Genomic DNA, 14,751 nt, shown 5'->3' on the forward strand with positions numbered 1-14,751 from the left:
ACTCTCTTTACTGAGCGAGACTCTACCCAGATCTAAAGAATTTGCCAAAGAGCCTTCTTCTAACTAGTTAGAATTGAGAATTGATCCTTTTCGTTCGACTTAGGTGGAGCAATCCCCGAACTCTCGACAGAATAGAAAAGAGGTTTTGATTCCTGTGTAGACACCTCAACGAACTCATGTGGACACTCCTTAGCCCGAGGACATCAAATACTAATCTTGTGTTGTAAGATCTTCCTTTTTCTTTTCTTTACTGATTCCTCTCAATTCAATTTGCCATGTTGCACTAAGTTACTTACGGATGTATGCATGTGGTCCGGGAACACTTTGGGGTGAACACCCATCCGAACAAGTAGGGTCAATAGTTTAGCATTTAGGCCGTAACATTTAGCAAGAAAGAAATCTTTCACCCAACAAGTGCTCTCCGAACCAAGCTAGATAGTTTCCTATCACTAGGCTCACCAACCAACCTGGACTTTGATTTATCTTATTCCTACTTTCAGTGGATAGGTCGGACTCAAGAAGCAAATAAAGAGTCTTCTTCTGAACTTATGGGATTCTTTCCAGCCATGAGTTCCTATATGACATAAGCGCTCTTGGGGCCGGCCATTCCATCTTTTCTTTGAGAAGGTCGTATTTGATGGTCGGCGTGGCGATAGGCTGAGCTTCGTAGACTGCCTCCCCAGCCCTTGCAAAGACTGAGCGAGAACGGTAAGGGGCGCACAAAGAATGTCGTTGCGCGGGGATGCGATTCGCCAGCCAAGCTGGGGCAAAGAAAGCCGTCCGGCCCCCCACCGGATTAGGAATGCGAAGGCCTTTCGAAGGAGAAAGGAGACCCGGGAAAGAAAGAGCTATGCTATTGACCGACCCTTCTTATCGTTATCGCTCCGGGTTCCGATCTATACGACCTCCGGGCGGTACAAAGTCAACCTCTGTAGTAGAGGCAGGCAGGTAGTAAGCTAACCTTGAAGAGTCTCTTCAAGGGGGGAGCCCCCTCTGACAATGGAAAGATCTCCGTGCGTGATAAGGAATCCTAGAAAAGATCGATTGAGACTCCCTCCCCGGTCCCACGAAGATCTCTACGTACTTGTCCAGTCCAGGACAAGATCTTCCGGTCTGCGTGCGTGGGAGCAGCTCAAAGAAAGAAGAGTCTGGTCTTAATTCTGGCCCGGCCTGCCCGTCTGCTGCTAGGTCCGGGAATGGCGCCTTCAAAGAAAGCGGAAATCTTCTTTGAACCTCTGCTGCGACCTGAATTTGATTCGGCCGGCATAGATCTCATGAGACCGGCCCACTATTACGACGAAAAAAGCCCTGCCCTTTTCCTTCGCTACTAGGAGAGTCCGCTACTTCTATTAGCGCCGGACCTTGAGTCGAATTTCTCGTGTGTCATGTGCAACGTCCATCAATGATGGTGAATTAATGTCCATTGATTTAGACTCCTTCCCCCTTCCTAACTACGAATAAGAGAGAGAGGAGCCCGAACCAAAGCAAGAACGAAAACGGATGAGATTCACTCCCCATTCTCTCTTAAATAAAGCTCGCCCTCTATAAGTACCAACCAGAAAGAAGAAAGCCTACTCAAAGTCTATTCCATAAATCAGTCCGACTATCGATACCTCCTCTTGTTCTCTTCCCGCCACGAGAAAGACGCTGAAAAATGAAGAGCGCGCGGAGTGATAAAGAAAAAGGACGGAGGCTCGACTGAAAGGAGAGGCGATAGCTCTGATTTTGGTTTTCGAGATTAAGACAAAGACAAAGTACTATATACAAAGACGCAATATTCTTTGGGCCTTCGTAGCTTAATAATGGGGATCTGGTTCAATTCCCACGGAGCGGGAGGGTGAAAAGAATATTGACAAAGAATGATCGAAGAGAAAGGCAATATTCTTTGCGCCTTCTGACGATTCTACATATTTCTCAAACTGGTCAAAGCCCTCAATAATAAGGGATAGCTCTGACTTTGAAAAAGGACTGAAAATCAATGAAAAGTTCAGCTCAAAGAATTTGAGAAGTCAAAAGGTTCCGAACATTCTAATGGGGAATCAATTTCTTAAGAATCTTTGACCCCTCCCCCAGTGCAAAGAACCAAAAACAAGGGGCCAGGTGACTTTCCATATTAGCTTTCTTTGCTCCTCAGTAGCTTAATTCTGAAATAGCAATATTCTTTGCGCCTGTCTTCTCACGCAATATGCTTTGGGCCTCAGTAGCTTAATATGGGACTTGTTTATGAAATCCATATGAAATTCAGAGCGGAATATTAGTTAGTGGAATCAGACGGATGAAGAAGCGAAAAGTCTTTTTTTCTAATGGATAAACAAGTCAGAAGGCTGAATTCATTGAGAGGAGGCGCAAAGTCAAATTCTCTAATGGATAGTCCTTTCATTATTTTAGCTTAAAAAGTCTTATTCCGCTTAAATCAAAAGTATTATGGAGAAAAAAAGCTGTTAAATAGGTCCGAAGGACAGACACAGGTTAATATGGATAGGACTGAGGACGGGATTTCAGAATTAAGCTACTGAGGCCCCATAAGACAGGGATATTGTAAGGCTAATATGGATTTTTCAGAATTAAGCTACTGAGGCCCAAAGAATATTGCGACTATTCATCATATTATTTTGGAGGGAGGACGGGGATAGGCTTTCTTTTAACAATGTAGATGTAGAAAAGATTCTAAAATATTAGTTCTCTCTCTCAAATTTCATTGATCCTTCGCCTTTTCAGTTCCATAAGACTGATCTTCCGCCTTTGCAAAGAAGAGAATAGAATGGCGATCACAAAGAATATTGCGGAAAAGAAGAAAGGCTCTTTTCAGATTGAGAAATCCATATTAACCTTTGGGAATCTGCTCAATGACAAAGGGTCCATAAGACAGGTCCGAAGGACTATCCATCAGGGAGGATCGAAGAATATTGCGTGAGTGGATAAGTCCGGAGGACGGGAAGAAGAAGAGGGCGAGGTGCAAAGAATATTGCGGAGAGGAGACTTTCTCTTGTCTCGGTAGGGAACTCTACGATCTTTTCCCCTAATTGTATTGAATCAATAAACAAAGAGGTCAGTGCTACGGCCCCAGTTTGATCCAATATTGACCGGGGACGAGCCCCGACTTGCATAGGTCCTTGCTTTGACCTCCCGTAGTGGTCCTTGCTTTTCATAAAGCTCCGCGGGGCCAATTTCTCGTACTTGCTCAGTGTGCCCCCCTTTCGTCGAGTGCCCCGCCCGGTTCACTGGGCTCTTGGCCTACCAAGCACTTGCCCGCTGCTCCTGCCGCCCGCTTGGCGGGCTCCGCGCTCCTTATCCTTACTGTTCTCTCTGCTGGGGCCCCCATGGCTCTAGCCATAAGCTATGGCAGCTCCAGCTCGCAACCACAGGGGCTCAGCGGTCAGGTCCGCCCCCATTCGAATTACGTTAGGAGGTCTTTCGCTTTTGCCAGATCTAGAGAGATACTACGAGTCCTCCGTCCCAGATTCCATCGCCGCGGCCATCTGGTTCACCGCTACTACCAAAAAGTCTCATGCTTACCTTACTCTTATTGATGCTTTTCTTATCTTGGACCCCGGTCGTGCTTCTGGTTTCCATTCCCATCATCATATTTCTGAGAAATCCCCTCGTGCTCCGCCATAAGAACTTGGAGTCCGTATCATGGTGAAGCCCACGTAGCGGTAAGGCTGTGATTCTTGCTCAAAAAAGAGACCGAAGGCCTGAGAGTTATTGGCTCGTCCAACCCGGCAGCATTCATGAGTCGCTCCTTCAACTGTCCCTCGGAGACAGGGTCGAGAAGTACCATGCATCCTTGCCCCCCGTCCTTTCTTTCCTTCCGATCCTCTAAGTCGAGCCCTCCCGCTCACATATTAAGCTGCGTAGGACGGCTCGACTGAAAGGTAAGCCCACGGAGCGGCGCAAAGAATATTGCTGGGTCTTGCCGGTCCCATCTTAAGCGTAGGAGGACCAAAGATCATTGCGTGAGGTGCAAAGAGCGATGTGGGCTCAATGAACATCCATAAATAAAGGGATCTTGTAGACCGCGTAGAAGGATCAATGAAATTTGAGGAGAGAATTTCACAGCTTTTTTTTCTCATCAACGCCGCAACTCAAATTCTCTAATGGATAGGACTGAGGACGTCCGAAGGACTCTAAAAAGGACGGGTCTATATGAACAGGTTAATATGTCCGCAATATTCTTTGCACCTTGCACTCCTTTCTTCTTTTCCGCAATATTCTTTGTGATCGCCATTCTATTCTCTTCTTTGCTCTTTTCGCAAATTCTTTGCGCGGGTCTAGATGACGAAAATGACTCACTCATATTGCATTGAGCCTTAACAGTCCTCCGGACTATCCCGCGTAGTGGGATTCTTTGAGCCTTCGGACGGAGCAAAGTGCCCCATATTCAGCGTAGGAGGCAGGTTAATATGGATTTCATCGTTGCGCTCCTCTCTAGTCTCGCGCTCTTTGCTTCGCACATCTGCGTCCTTCTTTTTGTTCTTCGCGCCTCCGGACGACCATAGGGAGAGGCGAGATCTAATATGAGTTGAGAAGCGCATGAAAAGGAGAGGTGCAAAGAATATATAGAAGGAGTGCAACTGATTAATGGAAAAAAATAGAGGACTGATTAATGGTCCGGAGGACTATCCATTAGAATCCAGAAAAGTGTCGTTTTTGGAATCTCAATCGCATCGCAATATTCTTTGCGCCTCCGCTATATACTCCGAAGGACGTCCTCTGGGTCAAAGCCCTCAATAATAAGGGATAGCTCTGAGAAAAGACAAAGAGTGATTTTTTCCGAGAAAGAAATAAGAAGAGCTGATGATCTCAACTGATAGAACGGAGTTGAGTTCCTTCGCTTCGCACCGTGGGCTTCCTCTTTCTTTCCGGTCTCGCTCAATTACATCGCTCCTTCCTTAAGTTTCCTACTATTTAGAGGCTCCTGCGCCAGCCTTTTTTTCTTAGTAAAGTCAAGCTTTGGCTCCCTAAAGACCAAAGAAATGGTTAAGGGGGGACTTCTGCAACGGGCTATGCCACCCAAACCAACTGAGGGAAGTCGCATCCGTCCCATCGCAAGCACCTACAATGTCATGATCACATTGGTTTACCCCTTTTTTCATGGTAGTTCAACGGGCGGTCGCCCCTCCAACAAGAAAAGGTATAAATATGGAAACTTCTCTGCCATTTGGATCGGAGAATTTATGGAGGAAATCGGGTTTGCAATTTCCAGAAACCACACGATTATATAGCCAAAGGGAATACGCCGCGCCTAAAATCATCCCAAGCGCGGCTAATGTGGCTACTAAGCTATTTCTTTGGAAAGCTCCTACTGAGATGGGAAATTCCCCGATAAAGCTGCTAGTACCAGGTAAACTCATATTGGCCAAAGTGAAAGAGAAGGAAATGGTAGAGAGATTCGGCATGGTGCTCACTGAACCTCCGTAATATCTAACAAGTCGAGTCTTATGTCGGTCATATAGAACACCAACACATAGAAAAAGGGCTGAAGGAACCAGTCCATGACTTAACATCGGTAGAATGCTACCTCCAATTCCCTGTATGTTCGATAGAGCCATCCCCCCCACTGATACGAGTACGCCGATTACCCCCCGAACCGTACAAGATAGTTACCACCTATCATACGGCTTTCTAACGGCACTGATTTTTCTGGTTGTTCCGCTCTGTCGATCGATGGTAGTATAAGAGATCTGTAAACCCCCGCAATTCTTTACATAATGGTTCCTGCTTTCTACCCATAGTTAGCATGTATCTCTCCGGGTCATACTTGACGTATCACATCCGTCACCCCCACCCCAACTCTATCTTCCTTATCAGTGAACCGGAAATAGTGCATAGATACTATGAAATGCTGCGGGGACGAGAGGAGGTGAGATACTACGATCACGTAGAGAAGTGCTGCCCTTCGGCTCGGCAATATGGAACCTCTCAACAGCTCCCCTTCCTTTATGAGGTCCTATCGGGATAGGTAGGCCCAAGCCTTTCCCCTCTTCCCGACCGAGCAGTAGTTCCCCACGGCTGAAAAATAGGAATTTAGGCCGTAAAAGAAAGGCACCGGCCCCCCACTGGGATTTGGCTTTCCTTATCTACGTGCGCACTGCGTCAGCACTGGCGAAAAAGAGGTCGGCTTTACTGAAGAAGAAGGATTGTGCGGGGCCCATATTTTGGCCGAGTTTACCGTACCTCCGGCCCTTCTATTACGCGACCGTCAGATTTTCTTACCTTTCACCGCAGTTACGCCAGAAAGAAAAGGTTCCACACGAGCTCCCGTTCTGCGGCGTGGTGGCAGGACCGATAGGGGATTGGCTCCGAGTGTAGATAGAGTCAAATCTGCAGGGGTCATGCAAATACATAGGCCCCTTCTCTTTTGGATGAATGGGGTTATTAAGAAGGCGCTTTCCGATCTACGGTCCCTCGGAGCGAGGGGTTAGGCAGGTAGTATGGGCCCTCTGACTTCCAGCTATGTGCTGTGCGGCTCCCGCGAAGCGAATGAAAGGAAGCGAGAAAGAGCTAATTGATCTATTCTAATGGTTCTAATGGATAGTCCTCCGTTTTAGAGTCCTACGGATAAATCCTCCGGACTGGTCCGAAGGCTAGGTTCATACGGATAGTCCTCCGGACGGTTAGTTGGAGCCTTGTTTTTCGAAATCTTCTTCTCCGCAATATTCTTTCTCATATTTCCGCAATATTCTTTGCACTGGGGGAGGCGCAATGAAATATGCGGTTGATTGATAAGGAAATCTCAATATTAATAAGGAAAGAGAGAAAAGAGCGTAGAAGGAGTACTAGTAAGAGGAAAGCCTACCATAAACAAGTCCAACAAGGAAAGCCTAGGATAGTGGTCGGCCGGCAGAAAGCTCGCTAAGCTTCCGAAACATCGTAAAGAGAGAATGAAGATCTCATGAAAGAAAGAATGAAAGAAGAAAATATGAAGAACTCGTCAACTCATCTGGAGCTTTGATTTTTGTCTTTTCTCTAGATTCAATGAGTCGAGAAAAGAACGGAGTTGAGTTGCAGAGCTAAGAACAAAAAAAGCTTTGTAGAGAGAAAAAAAAGAAAGCCTATCATCATCGCAATGTGCGCCTTTCTGACTCTTTCTCGCATATTCTAACCTCTCCTTCGTAAAGAAAGAAGAAGAGCTTGATAAAGAGAAAGAGAGAATAGATCTTTGAATGGATAGCCTTAGATACATTCATTCCATTGATTCTGAGTTTTGAGCTCATCAAATCTTCTTTTCATTGAAACTCCCCGCCCCGATCGGAAGAGCGCCAATTCGCTTCGCGCGCAGGAAGGCAACGAAGTTCAGTTCATGAGACCGCGGCGGCGGAGTGGAGCAGCCGCGACACGAAGTTCCTTACCGCCTCAATGAACAAGGGCTGGATCTCGCTGGTGCCACCTAAACGGTAGGTAGGCGACGGATGTGTGACGTTTGGAGTTCTCGTTCGTGCACCTGTCCCCAATGGAAGAATGAGTTCTCCGTTCCCCTGCGGATCATGGCCTTACCACTCGGTCCCCGATGGACTGCGGGGGATTCGGTATAGCAGCTCACCTTCGGTTGCGCTGCGCCTTCCCGCTCGTCTTAGCTGTAGGAAGTATGGTTCCGAAAGTGACTGCGGTTCGCCAGTTCAGGCTCAACTCCTCGCTTTACGTTAGCGGACCCACAGGTCGGGCCGGGGCTCTGCGCTCTTTCTTTCTGTGTGGGACGATGCCGGGGAGAGAAGGGAATGCGTCGAGGCGGCGAACAAGAAGACTACAACTCTCTTTTGGCTTTTCCCTCCACGAGATGAGCCCAGTGCATTGGTACAAAGAAGGGAGCAGGCCTAAAAAGCGCTTGGGCGCTCTACGTACGATGTAGACTCCATCAGATACATATCTCTTTCTTCTTTCTGGATAAGAGATGATAATAGGAGATTGATCCTTATTAGGATCCCCGATCCGATCCCAAGAAAGAAGAAGTAAAGAAGAGAAGACCTCTCAACAAAGAGAGAATGAAAGGGAAAGAGCACTTATTCCTCTTGAAGTTACCTTTCTCTTTCTCTCCGCGAAACTGCTCCTTTTGAGTCCCCGCTCCGCTTCTTTGCGCTCCGTGGGCAGTCTAGGTCAGCAGTAGAGGATCAACCCCTTGTTCATTGAGGCGGATGAATGAAGAAAAAAAGGAATAAGAGGGCTCGACTGAAAGGAGAGGAAGAGGTCAGAATAAAGAAGACATAAAGGACCTCAATCAATATCCCTGTCTTATGGCGCCTTCTACGTCCGACTTTCAACCTCAAAATAATACTGAAAGCCTATCCAACTTGCTCTCTTATGTTTGAGAATTTGCACTTTCTTCCTTTCGATAATTCGTTTTAAGTGCTTTCGTCTGATTTTTGGGTTGAAAGCCGTCAGTCCGACGCTTAGTAGTAGGGGTTTCTTTTCTTCAGTATTTATTAGGTGATTTTTTGGGGAGTTGGAATGCCAGTTTAGTCACTTTTGGCCTATGCAAAGAGCAAGTTTTCACGTCAAATTTCTTGTTTTTCCTTATTAGTCATTTTTCACTTTTGGCGAATAGAATAATGCTGCAAGAAAAGACCGCGTAGTGGGATCAGCCATTTGAACATCTTTGATTAGTGAAATGAGCATTTTCTAACTTTTAGCCCCGTAGGACCATAAAGAAGAGATAAGAGTCCAGTCGTCTTCTTTGCGCTTGCACGAGTATTCGCTTCGATAATTCTTTGAACCTCCTATCCTTAATCGTCTGAATTCAGCTGAACCCGTCCTCAGTCGCAAAGTTCATTGAGGCGAAGGACTGATTTTGATCCATATTCATTAAATAGTGGGACGCAAACAACGCATATTGAATTGCGCCTAAGGCCAGAAAAGAAAGAATCTCATCTTGACCTTTAATTTGAGGCTCAATGAAATTTGAGATTTTCCGCTTTCTTTTTTCCTGATGGATAGTCCTTCGGACCTGTCTTATGGAGCCTTGATTTTGTGGAATGAATGAGTGTAGGAGGTCCTCCGGACCGTAGCGGTCGAGTCTGATGGATATTTTTGCCAGTCGCTTCGACCCAATGAAGAATGAAAAGAAGAAGAATCGTCAACTCATCTGGAGCTTGATTTTTCATTGACTCGTCTTTTAGAATAGCTCAATTCTTCTCAAATTCTTTGAGCCTGGACCTTTTCCGCAATATTCTTTGCGCCTCCGTCTCTTTGTATTTGTCGTCCTTTTTCATGAATATGGATAGTCAGCTGGTCCGAAGGACTGACCGCAGAGGTTTTTTGGATCTGTGGATAAACAAGGGTCCAGGTGACCAGTCTCGTCTGAACTTTTTTGAGTAGGTAGAAGGCGTAGAAGGCTAGGCGAACCTGACTGAACTTTCTTCCGGAGGCATCAAAATCGATCAATGAACGAGTCAATGGATCTGGATAGGTTTCTTTAGTTGGTCGAAGAGATAGGGCTTCAAAATTCATACTATTTCAACCCGCGTAGTGGGATTCTGATCGCCATTCTCTTCTTTGAATCTGAAAATCTCCTCTTATTCGACTATTATAAGAAAGCCTATCTTCCTTTAAGCTATATTTGAGAGTGCTCGGCTCCCCGGTTTTAGAATAGCGAATAGTCAGCTGGTCCGAAGGACTCACCGCAAAGGTTAGGCGCAAAGAATTTGCGAAAGCTCCGTCGGAGCGGTTAGGATAGGCTTGGAATTGATGGAACTGAATGTCTGTTCTTTAGGCTTTCTTTTCTTCCTCCCCTCCCTGCTGCTTCTTCTCTTCTCTTTCATACTCCCAGAAAGTGGAAGCAATAAAAAAAGTTCAGACGTCAAACTAATAGGTTGAATAGTCCGGAGGACCCCTCCAGAAAAGTGGTCGAATCAATTGATTAAGAATCTTTGAGCCTCGCAATATTCTTTGTCAATCAAATTCTTTGATCCTTGCGACTGAGTAGGCGAGTGTCCAGGTGGTCAAAGCCCTCAATAATAAGGGATAGCTCTGACTTTGAAAACCACTTTTCACCTTCCATATTAACTTTTCAGTCCTCAGGTTAATATAGATTTTCTCCGTCCTCAGTCGCAAAGTTCATCCAGATCCCCATATTCATTAAATAGTGGTCCGGTCCGTCCGGAGGACTCAAGGATTCCGCTAAAGTTTACCGAAGGTGAAAAGAATATTGAATGAGATTAGGTCCATTGAATTTCTTCGATCTATTTTTGCACTCCTTTCTTCTTTTCTTAGATAAATGCGCTTCGCTTCGCGCACCTGGTCCGAAGGACTGACCGCAGAGCTATCCAAAATCTCCTAACTGAGCAATATTCTTTGCGCCGGAGGACCACTATTTAAAGACTCCTTTCAGTTCAGATAGACATTCTTGATTTTGTTCACTTTGCTCCCTCCCCCAGTGCAAAGAATATTGCGAGACCTCGCATATTGAATTGCGCCTCAGTCCTATCCATTAGGAAGACCCCTAAAAGGTCAAGATGACATATTAAGCTACGGAGGCTCCCATAAGACAGAGATATTCTTTGCCTTCCGAAAAAAAGCCGCTTAATAACCACTCTTAAATAGCTATCAAAGTATTATTCCAAAGAAAAGCTGTTAAATAGCAGGCGCAAAGAATTTGCGAAGAAGGACTATCCATTAGGGGATTTGAGTTTCTGACTCACATATTCAGCGGAGTAGGCCCAAAGAATATTGCGGAGAAGAAGATCGACTTAAGAGGAGCACGCCTCCGGTTCAATTATTTTGGAGGGGGAGGTGCAAAGCTCAAATACTTTGATCCTTATCAATTCCCTCAAATTCTTTGAGCCTCCTACGCGGTCTCGCAATATTCTTTGCTCCTTGCTATTTTGGGGGGAGCGGGAGGCTCAAAGAATGATCGAGGCGCAAAGCATATTGCGTGAGAAAGTACCAAATAGAATTCGACCGGCTGGGTCCCCCTATCTTTATGTGATCTCGACTGATATAACTAGGTCTCGCCCACAATATCCCTGTCTTATGGAACCTCTCGCTTTAGCTCTCGCATATTTTCTCGAGACATTAATCGACGATTGATAGATAGCCTGATCTGTTCTGATTCCCAATTGGGAAAGGAAATCTCAAGAAAGATGGATGCTTCTGACTTCGGAGAGCTGGTGCTGAATAGGCTCTTGCCTGCGCGTAGGGCCGTCCCCCACTCCCGTCCCGGGGCGCTAAGGGGCTTTTGTTTTTGGAACAGACGGCATTGCTGACGCCTCGAATCAAGCTTTTGTTGCGACATGCTATGTTTTCTCCCCCATTGCTAGTAGGTTGATGGGTCGCACGCCCGGCACACATGTTTTGGCCTTGTGTGTCCATAACTCAAAATAGGTGACCTAACGGCCGCCGCCCGACTAAACATACCAATAGTCACCAGATTCATATGGGCTACTGAGGAGTAAGCAATGATCTTCTTAAGATCGATCTGTCTTGAAGTGGTCAAGGAAGTATAGATTATAGCAATCGCGCTTAGAGTATAAATGAAAGGAGTGGCACAAAGTGTCGCTTCGGGAAAGATGGGTATTGAAAATCTTAAAAACCCGTGGGTTCCCAATTTTAAAAGAATTCCTGCCAAGATGACGGATCCTGCCGTAGGTGCCTCTACATGAGCTTCGGGTAACCAAATATGAACTGGTACCATAGGCACTTTGACGGCGAAAGAGGCGAAAGAAGCAATCCATAGAAAGATTTGGCGCCGCTCACTAAATTCTGTGGTTAATGAGATTTGTAAATCGGTGGTTCCTGTTTGGAGAAGAATCAACAGAATAGCTAATAGCATAAAAACGGATCCCAGTAAAGTATAAAGGAAAAACTGATATGCTGCCTTGATCTTTCTTTGTCTCGAACCCCATACCCCTATAATAATGGTAGAGTAAGGGGTGGCCCCAAAGCGGAATTGACCGATGGTAGTTGGTCGAAGCTCCAGTAGGTAGCCACTCCCTTCTCAGGGAACCGTACGTGAGACTTCCGCATCATACGGCTCCGTCCCGAGCTTCCGTCGTCGGCCCTTGTCATTAGACCACTATCTATGCATGTATTTTCAGCCTGGACTCTCTCATCTTTTGCTTCTCGGATAGTGGCGAAGAATGCTGCTTGCGTTGCGGGAGATGCCTGCTTCTCGCCCGAAAGAACCGCTCACTAGCTAGCGGGCCCTATCTGGAGACATACTGAAAACCATGCCTTTCGAACTCTTCCAAAGAAAAAGAAAAATGGGCTCGTTGGGAAGAGGAGTGCGGCCTGTAGAGCACATGTAAGGCACAGTCGGGTTGCTCACGCAGCGGATCTCGATAGATAGATAGATATCTTTTGATTTGATAGAGAGAGATGTTCAAGTAATAGCCTGATTTTCTCCCCCGACTTACTTGCTACTACTACTGTGATGTGAGCGGTTCAAATTGCTTTTCTCTTTCCCAATTATCCTGGCCTCCACTTGTACGCAGCACTTGTACGGTCCGGAGGACTCATCCATTAGACGTTTGGAACTAGAATCTGATCTGAATCTTAAGGGCAGGACCCCGTCTTCAATCTACCATTTCATTTGATAGAAGGCGCAAAGAATATTGCTCGAAAATCTTCCTCAAATTTTTTCAGTTCCAGTCCGGAGTGCCAAAGAAAGGTCCAGGGTCTGGAGTCCGGAGTCCGCAGGATTTATCCTACGTCCGGAGTCCTACGTCCGCAGTCCGGAGTCCGCAGGATTTATCCGGAGGACTATCCATATGGAAGTAGGACTATCCATTAGAAGGAGGACTATCCATATGGAAGTAGTCCGGAGTCCGGAGTCCGCAGGATTTATCCGGAGGACTATCCATATGGAAGTAGGACTATCCATATGGAAGTAGGACCATCCGTAATTAACCGAAGTAGGACTTTCCGTAATTAACGAAGGGCCCACGGAGCGGTGCCATAAGACAGGTCCGAAGGCGTCACAGGTCCTCCGGACTGCGACTGAGGTCTTAATACTCCTAACTACGGGGGAGAGGAAGAATATTGCGTGATCGGAGTCTTAAGTCTCGAACTCTCTGCCGAGCTTCACCCAGCCCGCATTTCCTTTTTCAGGGGGCCAAAGAAATGTCTCCACCAGCTGCCAACAGTCTTTCTTCGGAATGATACTGAACGGGTCGTCAATATTCTTTGAACCTCTCCCCTTTGTTTTAGCAACTTATCCGTCGGTCTCCTCACCAAGAGCTCCCCGGCGACGAGAGAGGAAGCAACCCCTGTGGCGGGGCGGCTTTTTTCTTTCACAATAAGAGACCTGGACGATTATCCCTACCCTCCGTAGCTTACGAGTTTACGTCCATCCCTGGTCGGGTACAGTTTCCTTTCTCTTTCTCCCTTGTAGCCGTTACCCGAATTCGCGCAAGTGTGTCCACACCCCCCAAACAGACTTGACGAGGAATCCATTCTCGCGAACAAACACAACCCCTACACACACCTAGGAGCACCCCTTCCTGCATATTCATACAAGACCCGAGTAGGCGGGTCGAGGTCTGACGAGGTACCCACTACTCTCCGTACCCTCCCAAAAGGAAAAAGATGTGTCTGTCAGGTTCGGTTCTTCGATCTTGGGTTGGGCGGGTTCGACCAGAAATGCTATGCTTACACACAAGACTACCCCTCTTCCCGAAAGCTTCGCGGGGACTACTTTACGACGACGGACGACCGCCCGTAGGGGGTTTACTGCACAAGGCCCCTGCAGAGGAAAAGCTTGATCCCAGCGAATAGAAGATGCTCAGCTCCGCACAACATAGGGATTGGCACGCTTTCGGGAAGAACATAGAATAGTAGAAGATCCAGCATGCGGAACACGGCGATCATTAGAAATGAACGAATTAGAGATGCTGTAATATACTCTTTCCCATAACTTCTCATACCAGACCAACCCACTAAAATGCAAATAGGGATCAGAAATGTGGTCAATATCACGAAGAATAAAGAGATACCGTCTATACCCAAAGAAAAATTGATGTTTGAATAAGGAAGCCATCGAAGGCTTTCCACAAATTGAGATTTGGCCGTAGAAGGATCGAATTGTATCCGAGGAACAGGGGGATACAAAAAAGTAATAAGAGAGGCACATAGACCAATCAATCGTATCGGTCGTATTCTTGAATTTGGAATAAAAAGAGGAGTAATGCTTCCTAGCACGGGACACAGAATAGGACCACTTAAAGAAAAATAGCATGAACAGAAATGTTCTAACATGGAGTCGAATTGAACTGAAGATTGAAGAGATTAGTTGACAACAGTAAAGAGATGGGCACCTAATTCCAATACAATAGGGGTCTATCAGTGCAAGCAAGTCAGCTGAACACCTGATGAGTGGGTAGGTGCACCTCTCTAAACTCAAATCTCGCCCTCTGCTTCATTTCAGTCTTTTTTGGTCCGAAGTCTTTATCAAGCTTTTCCTGTGGACGCTATCAGTCCGAAGGACTATCCATTAGACTGCACCTCGCAATATTCTTTGCGCCTTATCTTACAAAGAGTGTCCAGCTGACTATCCATTAGAATAAGGCGAAGGCTCAATTTGAGGAGCAAAGAATATTGCGGAAAAGAAGAAAGGCTCTTTTCAGATTGAGAAATCCATTATTTTGAACTAGATAATTCTTGACAATATCCCTGATCAATGAATTCAGCCTTATTTCCATTATTTTTCAAACTTTCATTCATTCATTCCTCAAATTCTTTGAGCCGGAGTTAGGCGCAAAGAATATTGCGAGACCGCGTAGAAGGAGTCTTATGAAACCTGGACCCAGCCGTAGGCTTCTT

The 14,751-nt window shown here is 46.1% G+C and overlaps 1 protein-coding gene; it reads right to left on the reverse strand.

Moving 5' to 3' along the window:
- Positions 1-260: 260 nt before the first annotated feature.
- Positions 261-14,187, reverse strand: nad4 (NADH dehydrogenase subunit 4). One transcript has 4 exons: positions 13,727-14,187; positions 11,338-11,852; positions 5,120-5,542; positions 261-349 (listed from the first exon to the last, which is right to left on the reverse strand). The coding sequence occupies exons 1-4, from the start codon at positions 14,185-14,187 to the stop codon at positions 261-263; spliced, it is 1,488 nt and encodes a 495-aa protein (YP_004849354.1).
- Positions 14,188-14,751: the final 564 nt, after the last annotated feature.

The sequence above is a fragment of the Cucumis sativus genome (assembly GCF_000004075.3).
Source record: "Cucumis sativus mitochondrion chromosome 1, complete sequence".
Taxonomy (NCBI): Eukaryota; Viridiplantae; Streptophyta; class Magnoliopsida; order Cucurbitales; family Cucurbitaceae; genus Cucumis; species Cucumis sativus.